Source organism: Oncorhynchus masou, chromosome 28 (assembly GCF_036934945.1).
Source record: "Oncorhynchus masou masou isolate Uvic2021 chromosome 28, UVic_Omas_1.1, whole genome shotgun sequence".
NCBI lineage: Eukaryota > Metazoa > Chordata > Actinopteri > Salmoniformes > Salmonidae > Oncorhynchus > Oncorhynchus masou.
In genome coordinates, this window is record NC_088239.1 from 54,546,228 (window position 1) to 54,558,987 (window position 12,760).

General features: G+C 42.0%; 1 protein-coding gene across 1 annotated transcript in view; it reads right to left on the reverse strand.

The window, feature by feature from the left end:
- LOC135517015 (probable flavin-containing monoamine oxidase A) overlaps positions 1 to 12,760 on the reverse strand; it is a 52,662-nt gene that overhangs the window by 26,638 nt on the left and 13,264 nt on the right. The window contains 2 exon segments of the mRNA XM_064941052.1: positions 238 to 385; positions 2,299 to 2,410. Of these exon segments, the coding sequence (XP_064797124.1) occupies positions 238 to 385; positions 2,299 to 2,410 (260 nt within the window).

Sequence of the window (12,760 nt, forward strand, 5' to 3'; positions counted from 1 at the left end):
GTGTCCCTGTTTTGCTCTGTACTGTATCTCTGTAGATGTAGGTGGTGTTATGTAACGAGCCGGATGTTTAATAAAATAATGAAGCCGTCGGGTAATGATCCAATAGATGCCTCTGGGTTCAAACAGGCCGTGTTCAGGGAGAGTGTACTCCACATATTGTCTATGCTGTCTTCCCTGTGTCTCCGTCATATGCCTCGTATCACTCCATCCATCCATCTATCTCTCCATCCTGGTTACCTCTCTGGAGCTCCAATTGTAGGCCTGCACGCCAGAGATGAAGCCCACGAGAGCAGCACTCCCACTGGGACTGGTGCCGTCGAAGGTGACACTCAAGGGACACTCCGCAGAGGGTCGTGCCACTATCTCTCCCGAGAAACCCTTCTCAGAACGCCTGCAGCAGAGAGAGAAGAGGAGAGCGAGCGAGCGAGAGCGAGAGAGAGAGGGAATGACAGCTGGATGAGCTAGATGCACTTACCACACACAGATCGCCCCCGATGCACTAGCTAATAGTACACTTGAGGTCTGCGGTTTCCAAAATTAGTGGATTGTAAATGTGTTATGCTTGTTGGGATGAACTTCCATCTATTCAGAAGATATTTTGCTGTTTTAAATGACTGTGTAAAACCACACTAACGATCATAGCAAAGTTCACACTTTATGACATCTTAGCGCAAAACACAACAATAATGTAACAAATGCAGCACATCACTGAATCTAATATTCAAAATTCAAGTCAATCTCTATCCTTACTTTGGATGTTCAAATCCTGTCAGAGTGTTTTACCTTCAGCTTGATTCTTTTTCCACATGTGTTATGTTACAGCATGAATTTAAAATGATTTAAATTGAGATTTTGTTTTACACTGGCTGTCACGACTTCCGCCGAGGTTGGCTCTCCTGCCTGTTCAGGCGGTGCTCGGCGGTCGTCGTCACCGTCCTACTAGCCACTACCGATCCCTTTTCGTGTATCTGTTGGTTTTGTCTGATTGGTTTCACCTGTGTGTTGTTTAGTTAATTAGTGTCTGTATATAATGTAGGTTGTCCCGCCCTTGTTTTGTGCGGGATTGTTTATTTGTCATCTATGTCTGTCGGTGTATCTTATGTTCTTATTCTCCGGTTCGTCTTTTATCCTGTGTTGGATATTTCACCCTGTGTGTATTGGGTTGACCATGTTTTCTTGTTCACCGGAGAATAAAACTTTCATATCGCTATCTGCTCTCTGCGCCTGATTCCATCCACCTTGATTAGACGTGACACTGGCCTACACACAAATACCCACAATATAAAAGTTGAATTATGTTTTTCAAAATTGTTACACAGCACAGGGAAAATCCTAGACGAAAAATTTGTTCAGTCTGCTTTCCAGCAGAGGCTCAGAGATAACTTCACTTTTCATTAAGACAATAACCTAAAACACAAGGCCAAATATACATTGGAGTTGCTTACCAAGACAACATTGAATGTTCCTGAGTGGCTTAATTACAGATTTGTCTCAAATTGGCTTGAAAATCTATGGCAAGACTAGAAAATGGCTGTCTAGCAATGATCAACAAACAACTTTAAAGAATACATTTTTCACATTACAAAGAATTTTGTGTAGATCGTCGACAAAAAGTGACAATTAAATCCATTTTAATCTCACTTTGAAAAACAACAAAATGTGGAAAAAAGCAAAGGGGTGTGAATACTTTCTGAAAGCACTGTAAAATGGATACTGACAATATACGTAGTTATGTGCTGACCTTATTGTTGATATTCCCTCTATGTTTACAGGTGCCCAAGAGATCCCACTGTGTATATCATTATTATTTACATTTACATTTAAGTCATTTAGCAGACGCTCTTATCCAGAGCGACTTACAAATTGGTGAATTCACCTTCTGACATCAGTGGAACAGCCACTTTACAATTATATTATACAACGGGTGGTGTCTATCCCACAAGTTATAACCTGCTAAATCTATTATGTTAAAATGCTATTTACACAGTCCCATCTGATTGTGTAATCTACTGTCTTATCATTCCAGCCAGGCAATTTATAAACTTGATCTCCACTATAAAAAGCATCTAGAGATTATCTCACATTTATTTTAGACTAACATTTTGTTTTTAACAAATCAACAGTACAGTAACATACAGTACACACTGAGGACATATTTTGAACATTATATGAGAAAAGCCTTAGTGTTATTATCAATGTGTGTCTCTTAAGTCTCTTATGAGCCAAAGGTGTTAATAAATGGTGTTATTGACTGTGTGTGTGTGTGTGTGTGTGTGTGTGTGTGTGTGTGTGTGTGTGTGTGTGTGTGTGTGTGTGTGTGTGTGTGTGTGTGTTATCAAGTGCCCAACAGGCATGTTCTGTGTGAGGTGTTCTCTCTGAATGGGTAGAGCAGGTTGGTAGTGGATCTTAGCTGGGGAGACGGAGAAATATATGGAGATTGGGTTCTCAGGAGAAAGGTGATGACTTGTCACTATGCTATAATTGACGTCAGAGGGGAGAGAAAATATGCTGAATCGAGAGGTTGTGCCTCTCTGGGTTTTGGAAATCCTAATTCCAGTGGACAACATAGAAGCAGTGGAGAGAAATGGACAATGGGACCAGCGAGAGAGAATAAGATAGTGACTGAAAATAGAGGTGTAGAGAATTAAGGGACAAAGAGGCCGAGCGATACAAAAGGAAAAGAGAATACGAGAGTGAGAGGAGAAGAGGAATAGATAACACGCATCACTTTGGTTAACCCCTGTATTGATCAGAATGGGCTTTAGCTTTTGAATCATCGACCAGCACTCAGGTAAATTGGATACAATACCCCAGTGACTGCCTGCATGGCTATCTCAGAAATGGCCCTGCACAGAAGATCCCTGCACACTGCTGGGCTGTCGGTTTGCCTTAAAACTGTGGTTGCAGTAACCAGTAACGTTATTTACATTTCAATATCCAACTTGTAGTGTTTCTTTGTAAAGACAGATTGAATAACTTCATCAGTATTGTACTGTCAAGGCTAGGAATATTGAATGTCTCTCACACACTGAGGAGAAGGCAGACAACATTGTCTGCGGTGTCACAAAAGCTTGTGTAAGATGGGAACTACTGTTCTTGAGCTGTCGATGTCTGTCAGAAACTATAAATGAAGGCCCTTTCTGCTAACAAAACAAAATAATAAAACACAAGATTGAAAAGTGGGTTACACCTTCTCTGACATGAAAATGACAAGGAAATCAATATTTTGGTAAGGTGTTGTTACATTACAGCCACATTTTGTTACATAACATCCTACATACCCAATTATTAGGGGGGGGGGGGGGGTGTCCTTGTTTTTGAAAGAAAAGCCCATTTTTACATTTAAATAACATCAAATTGAACAGAAATAAAGTGTTGACATTGTTAATGTTGTAAATGACTATTGTAGCTGGAATATTTTTCCTATTTTTTAGAAAACTAGTTTGCAATTATGTTAGCACAGCTGAAAACTGTTGTTCTAATTAAAGAAGCAATACAACTTTCTTTAGACGAGTTGAGTATCTGGAGCATCAGCATTTGTGGGTTCAATTACAGGCTCAAAATGGCCCGAAACAAAGAACTTTCTTCTGAAACTCGTCAGTCTATTCTTGTTCTGAGAAATGAAGGCTATTCCATGCATGAAATTAGCAAGAAACTGAAGATCTCGTACAACGCTGTGTACTACTCCCTTCACAGAACAGCACAAACTGTCCCTAACCAGAATAGAAAGAGGAGTGGGAGGCCCTGGTGCACAGCTGAGCAAGAGGACAAGTACATCAGAGTATCTAGTTTGAGAAACAGACACCTCAACTGGCAGCTTTATTAAATGGTACCCGCAAAACACCAGTCTCAACGTCAACAGTGAAGAGGCGACTCTGGGATGCTGGCCTTCACCAACTCCTAAGACACCCTGACGTCATCATACGCGACACCGGGACAACTTCCATGGGCTCTATTCGTATCGTATCTAACGCAGTCTGTTTGTACAGTAAAATGTTTTTACAATTAATATATATACTTTTATTCAATCATGAAGACCTCATTCTATCTTAGACTCCTCACAAGGGGCACCATAATGTTGTGTCTGACTATCATTAAATGTGATTTTCTCTGTCATTTTCTCTATGTGTAATTATTACTACGTGATTAAACTAGTCATGTAAACTTTAAATAACTAGGAAGTTGGGTCACCATGGGAAAATGTTTATAGAGTCTCTATTTCCCGAATCAACTCTTCAGATATTTTCATATCTTATTGATTAGTCTTCTATGAATGTATCATTACTACCTCATCAGTTCTCATTACTGAACGTCATAGAAATTGATAATACTTTACATGAACGACCGCTCATTCAAAAATAAATTGCAATTTACATATTTACGAGTGTATGTCTTGTTGTCTCTCCCTGTGGTCGCCCGTCCGTCTGCTGAAGAGCCAATCGACAGAAAGTCTCTGGTTGTGTTCATAATGGATACGTCAGGCATACAGATGGTTGTTGCATAGAATAGATGCTGGTATTGTTGGTGTTCTCCTACTACACTTACATAATTTCCAGCTGCAGACTAGTAATTATACCTCTAGGGTTTACTCTTATTCTGCAGTGATCGATAGTCTCAGAGTTTAACCATTTCAAGCCGTGTAGCCAACACTACAGCTGTCTGGTCTCCGTGGTCTATAGAGTTGTAGTTCTTAACCATGTCAACATGTAGCGTCAGCTACATATTTTCTGGTCTAATGGTCTATTGAATTGTAGCGATTCCAATGTGGGGACTCCGTCCCGGCGTTCTCTGGCTTAATGTAAATTTAGTTGGAAGTGGTTTTATACTCCGTGGAAAAGGCGGTCTATGACGCCAACTCAATCTGTCTATGCTCACGTGGGCGTGGCCAATGATTTGTTTATTTTATATGAAAACCCATATTTTCTAATTTAGAAGGTTAACATCACATTACATCTTTTCACAAGTTGTTTCATGTTTAATCACATACGTTTCACAATATTTAGATGTAAACCTGACAGCTGGATAATGTACACTTTAAGAGATACAGTTATATGTGCTTCCTGTCCTTCATGAGATCACCAAATGAAACACACTTGCCATGACTGCCCCTTACGTGTCCACAGCCCCCTCCCACATTCTCAAAAATATGAATATTGTTTAATTATTCAAACTTTTGATGTCCAAGTGTCTCTCTGTGTTCCACAGTTTACATTCCAATCTTGACCACTACAGAGACTAGGGACAGCGTATTTTATGACTGACCATAAAACAGCCGACTTCCCGCTCTCCCTCTCTGCTCTACAGAGCAGACCCACTGTAACCTGATCCTTCAGATCGTCACAGGAGAGTTATGACACAACTGTACTAGTTGTTCAGGCTCTGGTCTTGTCCCATCTTGATTACTGTCTGGTAATACGGTCAAGTGCAGCAAAGAAACACCTAGCAAAGCTGCAGCTGGCTCAAAACAGAGCAACATGCCTATAACTGCACATACAGTATTTCCCGATTGAGTGTTGACGAGAGATTAAATGCTTCTCTTCTAGTTTTTATGAGAAATAATAATGCCATGAAAATTCCAGATTGTCTGCATAATGAGATGTTCGACAAGCATGTGTCCACATACTTTTGGTCATGTAGTGTATATCTATGTCCCAAATGGCACTCTATCCCATATTTAGTGCACTACTTTCGACCAGAGCCCATAGGGCCCACTATATAGCGAATAGGGTGTCATTTAGGATCTAGGCTATGAATAAAATTGTCCTACAGAGACATGTCAATATGTGAAGTGTGATGTGACAGCCAAACACACTATAAATACAGTTTCCATTTAAATTCAGCGTTAGTGAATGTGTGACACTTTCTAAATGTCTACTTTTTTTCTAAACTCTACTTTTTGAACGAGCTGATTAACTTATTCAACAAGGTTATTCCAAAGGTATTGTATTCATGATGCATTTATGTATTTATGACTCACAAGTCCATGCTTCATTGGCAGATGGTGTAAAGCCTGATAACTAGGGATGAATGTCCCTTTGTAGCACCATGGTAATAATAATGATTTCATGAGTAAAGTGAGAATGGGCACAGAATGGGCTGATTAAACATGCTACATACTGGCACAATTGCTTTCGATGATTCATTCGTCTCCTGATTCATTCATTCCTTGATGGCGACCTCATTGAATTTGCAATAAGCTTTTTAAATTCTCTATTCAGTATTCTACTTGTCTCAAGAACACAGATACACAGTTGTGATCTGGTCAATTGTTATGGTGTGAAAATTACAGTGCTGTGTAGTAAGACCAAGCAAAATTATTAGTTAGTTACTATCCCCACTGCAATATTGTATTGTAAATGCAATGAACCCACTTCTTATACTCAATTACATTCACAACCACATCCATTGCCACAGACCAACCAACAATCCAATGTCACTCAGAGGGTAGAGGATTAAGCATCAGGGGACAGGAAATGGGTCCAGTGTTTACAATAGAGTATTGCAGTGGGGCTTTATAGGTCAAGTCTGGGCCTGTGATCATGTGACTGCAGGTTTACAACTACATTCAGGTATTGGAGGTGCTTTAGTCTTGGTCTTATTACACAGCACTGTAATGTTCAAACCATGGCTGGCACACCAGAGAGCTGGAGAGGAGAGTGGACGGACAGGTTTTAGTTCCAATCAGACACTTAAATGCATGATTTAACTAATCATCTTGCCACCTAAACTCAAGGGCGGACACTATAAAATAGGACAATAAAGAGTTTGATTAGTTCAACCGGGTGTTTTAATGACTGGCCGGGGGAGAGGACTGCAGGAGCGATGAGCTACTGTACAGTCGTGGCCAAAAGTTTTGAGAATGACACAAATATTAATTTCCACAAAGTTTGCCGCTTCAATTTCTTTAGATATTTTTTATCAGATGTTACTATGGAATACTGAAGTATAATTACAAGCATTTCATAAGCGTCAAAGGCTTTTATTGACAATTACATGAAGTTGATGCCAAGAGTCAATATTTGCAGAGTTGACCCTTATTTTTCAAGACCTCAGCAATCCGCCCTGGCATGCTGTCAATCCACATCCTGACTGATGGCAGCCCATTCTTGCATAATCAATGCTTGGAGTTTGTCAGAATGTTGTGGGTTTCTGTTTGTCCACCCGCCACTTGAGGATTGACCACAAGTTCTCAATGGGATTAAGGTCTGGGGAGTTTCATGGCCATGGACCCAAAATATTGAGGTTTTGTTCCCCGAGCCACTTAGTTATCACGCTCTCTCACTTTTGCCTTATGGCAAGGTGCTCCATAATGCTGGAAAAGGCATTGTTCGTCACCAAACTGTTCCTAGATGGTTGGGAGAAGTTGCTCTCTGAGGATGTGTTGGTACCATTCTTTATTCATGCCTGTGTTCTTAGGCAAAATTGTGAGTGAGCCCACGCCCTTGGCTGAGAAGCAACCCCACACATGAATGGTCTCAGGATGCTTTACTGTTAGAATGACACAGGGCTGATGGTAGCTCTCACCTTGTCTTCTCTGGACAAGCTTTTTTCTGGATGCCCCAAATAATCGTAAAGGGGATTCATCAGAGAAAATGACTTTAGCCCAGTCCTCAGCAGTCCAATCCCTGTACCTTTTGCAGAATATCAGTCTGTCCCTGAAGTTTTTCCTGGAGAGAAGTGGCTTCTTTGCTGCTTTTCTTGACACCAGGCCATCCTCCAAAAGTCTTCGCCTCACTGTGCGTGCAGATGCACTCACACCTGCCTGCTGCCATTCCTGAGCAAGCTCTGTAGTGGTGGGGCCCCGATCCCGCAGCTGAATCAACTTTGGAGACGGTCCTGGCGCATGCTGGACTTTCTTGGGCACCCTGAAGCCTTCTTCACAACAATTGAACCGCTCTCCTTGAAGTTCTTGATGATCTGATAAATGGTAGATTTAGGTGCAATCTTACTGGCAGCAATATCCTTGCCTGTGAAGCCCTTTTTGTGCAAAGCAATGATGACAGCACGTGTTTCCTTGTCGGTAACCATGATTGACAGAGGAAGAACAATGATTCCAAGCACCACCCTCCTTTTGAAACTTCCAGTCTGCTTTTCAAACTCAATCAGCATGACAGAGTGATCTCCAGCCTTGTCCTCGTCAACACTCACACCTGTGTTAACAAGAGAATCACTGACATGATGTCAGCTGGTCCTTTTGTGGCAGGGCTGAAATGCAGTGGAAATGTTTTTGGGGGATTCAGTTCATTTGCATGGCAAATAGGGACTTTCAATTAATTGCAATTAATCTGATCACTCTTCTTAACACTCTGGAGTATATGCAAATTGCCATCATACAAACTGAGGCAGCAGACTTTGTGAAAATGAATATTTGAACTCTTGGCCACGACTTTACAGCCCTGGAGACAAGGGATGTCTGTGTCTCTCTGGGCTTACCACACAGATCCAAGAGATTACTTCTAAAATGGGTGACAGAATTTTCCATGGGGTACATTTTGCTCGGATCGGTAGAGGCCTATCACTCTAATCCAACAGTGACAGTCGATCATTGTCGTTCCAGTAATACTGTCTGCCAGTCTAGACACACACCTCATCTTTAGAAGGTAGTCTTCTGCTCCACTGGCTCCCTAAACCTGACTCATTGTGACTCCGTTTTCCCTCAGCTAATATTCACTGCAGTCTGTTATCACTCTGTCTCTAGACTGTCTCTCATTCTCTCTCTCTCTCTCTCTCTCTCTCTCTCTCTCTCTCTCTCTCTCTCTCTCTCCTCTCCCTTATTCTCTCTCGCTCTCTCACTAATTAATTATCTCCTTAATGTTTTTCTATCCTGATCATTGGCACATCGGTCTCTCCAGTTCCTCTTTTGACAGTGACCTGTGAAACAGAACTGCGATCTAACCGTAGCCTCCGGCAATGGTGCTCTAGGATTTTATACTGCTCCTTTTCTATCTCCAACTTTGTTGCTACATTCTCTCAGGGTCCAGAAGAAAAGCGATAAGAAACTGGAGAGAAATACAGCACAAATGCAGTCAAGTACCAGTATGTCCTTTTCTTAACTACAATGCAATGTAATAAACTGATAACAAAATCCGATTTCAAAGGTTTAATCTTCCGGAGAGATTAATATCTACTGTATATTTTTTTCAATCACTTCAACTTCACTTCAATACAATAACTCCTACTTTCAGTGCAATACCAAATAAGTCATGATTTAGTCTTATACACACCGTGTCTGAAAGCCTTTCAGCCTGCTGGATGAGGCTTGGGTCATAGTGGGCAAATCAATGCTAATGCATTTCTTACCTGTTTTCCTACAGTGTAAACAAGCCATATGAATTAACTATGAGTGGCAGATCTGTCGGGTCCTGTGCCATTGCCCTAGCCTGCTGTCATTAGAAAAGCTCCTCTTGGAGAGGGGAGAAGATAGATGGCAATATCAGGCGCTGTGCCGCTTGGCTGCCAGTCAAGTCCAATTGCATCCATTTGAAATTCCAGTTTAGTCAGGTAGAACTATACTTAGAGGAAGATGCCTATTGCCCAGAACCTAATTTCACCCGTGTAGAGTGCACCTTAATTCACCACACATACAGAAAATAAACACACATACACAAACTGAGGAGCGCACGTACACACATACAAACAAATGTAGACACACACAAACACACATGCAGGCATGAAGACACGCATGGCCAGGTGCACACATGCACACACACTAAAGCATGCACATACTGTACACATACACACATGCACACACACACAAACAGCTGCCATGCTCAAAGCGACCTAGCTACTTCTCAAACACATAATCACATAATCACACACACACACACACACACACACACACACACACACACACACACACACACACACACACACACACACACACACACACACACACACACACACACACACACACACACACACACACACCACACACATCACACACACACACACACACACACACACAGAGACTCAAGTATATATTCAAACAAAATGCTAATTTAGGACATGGACAGCTGTGTGTATTGCAGAGTAGAACAGTTCTAGAAACGAAGATAAAATTAACTCTATTGAGTCATACCGCAGGCATTTTCTAAGAGTCATAGCAAGAGAGTAGTTTTGAGGTTGACAACAACAAAACAACGACTTGGCATGTATAATACACTTTGAAGCAAATAAAACATTTAGAGTATGAAAATGAATATGTAGCAATGTTCTGAAAAGCCAAGACACAGCCAAAACTCTCCTATCCTGGCTCCACAATCTTCTGCAGAGTGAAATAATACGCAGTCAAGCCCAACAGTTCATAAATCATTGAGATGGCTGAGAAACAGGCAAAAAGGACAACTCCACTCATTATAAAAGATAGATGGATGGCGGAATAAATCGTACAGCCGCCAAGACATGACGGACCAGAGAACACACAACTCTAAGACAGAGTGCCAGAGAAGGGCTGACTGTGTGTGTGTGTGTGTGTGTGTGTGTGTGTGTGTGTGTGTGTGTGTGTGTGTGTGTGTGTGTGTGTGTGTGTGTGTGTGTGTGTGTGTGTGTGTGTGTGTGTGTGTGTGTGTGTGTGTGTGTGTGTGTGTGTGTGTGTGTGTGGGTGTGTGTGTGTGTGTGTGTATGTCTGACTTTATTTGAGGGTTATGTACTATTCATCGTGGCTCTATACAGATACAAGGCATGTGTGTGAATGTGTGTGGGTGAGAGTGTGAGTCGGCCTTGCACAACATCAAATCAAATCAAAATGTATTTGTCACATGCGCCAAATACAACAGGTGCAGTAGACGTTACAGTGAAATTAGTACTTAGAAGCCCTTAACCAACAATGCAATTTGAAGAAAATACCTAGAAATTTGCAAATAGTCTGGGTAGCCATTTGATTAGGTGTTTAGGAGTCTTATGGCTTGGGGGTAGAAGCTGTTTCGAAGCCTCTTGGACCTAGACTTGGCGGTCCGGTACCGTTTGCCATGCGATAGCAGAGAGAACAGTCTATGACTAGGGTGGCTGGAGTCTTTGACAATTGTTAGGGCCTTCCTCTGACGCTGCCTGGTATAGGTCCTGGATGGCAGGAAGCTTGGCCCCAGTGATGTACTGGGCCGTACGCACTACCCTCTGTAGTGCTTTGCTGTCGGAGCCCCAGAAGTTGCAATACTCAGACAGGGAGAGGTTGAAAATGTCAGTGAAGACACTTGAAAGTTAGTCAGCGCATGTTCGGACTACACGTCCGGGTAATGCGTCTGGCCAAGCGGCCTTGTGAATGTTGACCAGTTTAAAGGTCTTACTCACATTGGCTGCAGAGAGCGTGATCACACAGTCGTCCGGAACAGCTGATGCGAGCATAGAAGTTATTTAGCTCGTCTGGTAAGCGCCAGCTCTACCCTTTAGCTCAGTGCAAATGTTGCCTGTAATCCATGGCTTCTGGTTGAGGTATGTACGTACAGTCACTGTGGGGACGACGTCCTCGATGCACTTATTGATAAAAGCCAGTGAATGATGTGGTGTACTCCTCAATGCCATGGGAAGAATCTCGGAACATATTTCAATCTGTGCAAGCAAAACAGACCTGTAGTTTAGCGTCTGCTTCATCTGACCACTTCTTTATAGACCAAGTCACTGGTGCTTCCTGCTTTAATTTTTGCTTGAATGCATGAATCAGGAGGATAGAGATATGGTCAGATTTACTAAATGGAGGGCGAGGGAGCGTTTTGTAAGCGTCTCTGTGTGTGGAGTAAATGTGGTCTAGAATTGTTTTCCCTCTGGTTGCACATTTAACATGCTGGTAGAAATTAGGTAAAACTGATTTAAGTTTCCCGGCCACTTGGAGCACCGCTTCTGGTTGAGCGGTTTCCTGTTTGCTTATGTTAAGATGGAATACAGCTCATTGAGTGTGGTTTTAGTTCCAGCCTCGGTCTGTGGTGGTATGTAGACAGCTAAGAATACAGATGAAAACTCTCAAGGTAGATAGTGTGGTCTAAAGCTTATCATGACATGCAAAATCTTGACACTTAGATATCCTGCACCAGCTATTGTTTACAAATATGCATAGGCCCCCACCCCATGTCTTACCAGAGGCTGCTGTTCTATCCTGCCGATAGAGTGTATAACCCGCCAGCTGTATGTTCTTAATGTCGTCGTTCAGCCACGACTTGGTGAAACATAAGATATTACAGTTTTTAATATCACATTGATAGGTTATACGTGCTTTCAGTTCCACCCATTAATTTTCCAGCGATTGAATGTTAGCTAGCAGAACGGAAGGCAAGGGCAGATTAGCCACTCATCGCCTGATCCTCATAAGTCATCCTGATCTCTTTCTGCAAAACCTACGCTTCCTTTTCCAGCGAATCACATAGATTTGGGCCTGGTCGGGTGACTATAGTATATCCCTCGTGTCCGAATCATTGAAGAAGAACTCCTAGTACAATTTGAGGTGAGCAATCCCAGTTCTGATGTCCAGAAGCTTTTTTCGGTCATAAGAGACTGTAGCAGCAACATTACGTACAAAACAAGTTATGAACAATGCGAAAAAAACAAATAAAATAGTATGGTTGGTTAAGAGCCGACTTTAATCAGAACCTTGCTCCTTGCCAAGGTCAGCTTTATGCCAAGATCTGTCCAAAACCAGCTTCCTCTGACTGGAAATGCCAGGGTAGTTTCCAGGGCACACAAATGACTTTATGCGTCCCTCACTTCTTTTATTTATCCCTTTATCCCCTCTTTTTGGATAGACATCTAAATTACTGCACAGACTCTGGTTTTA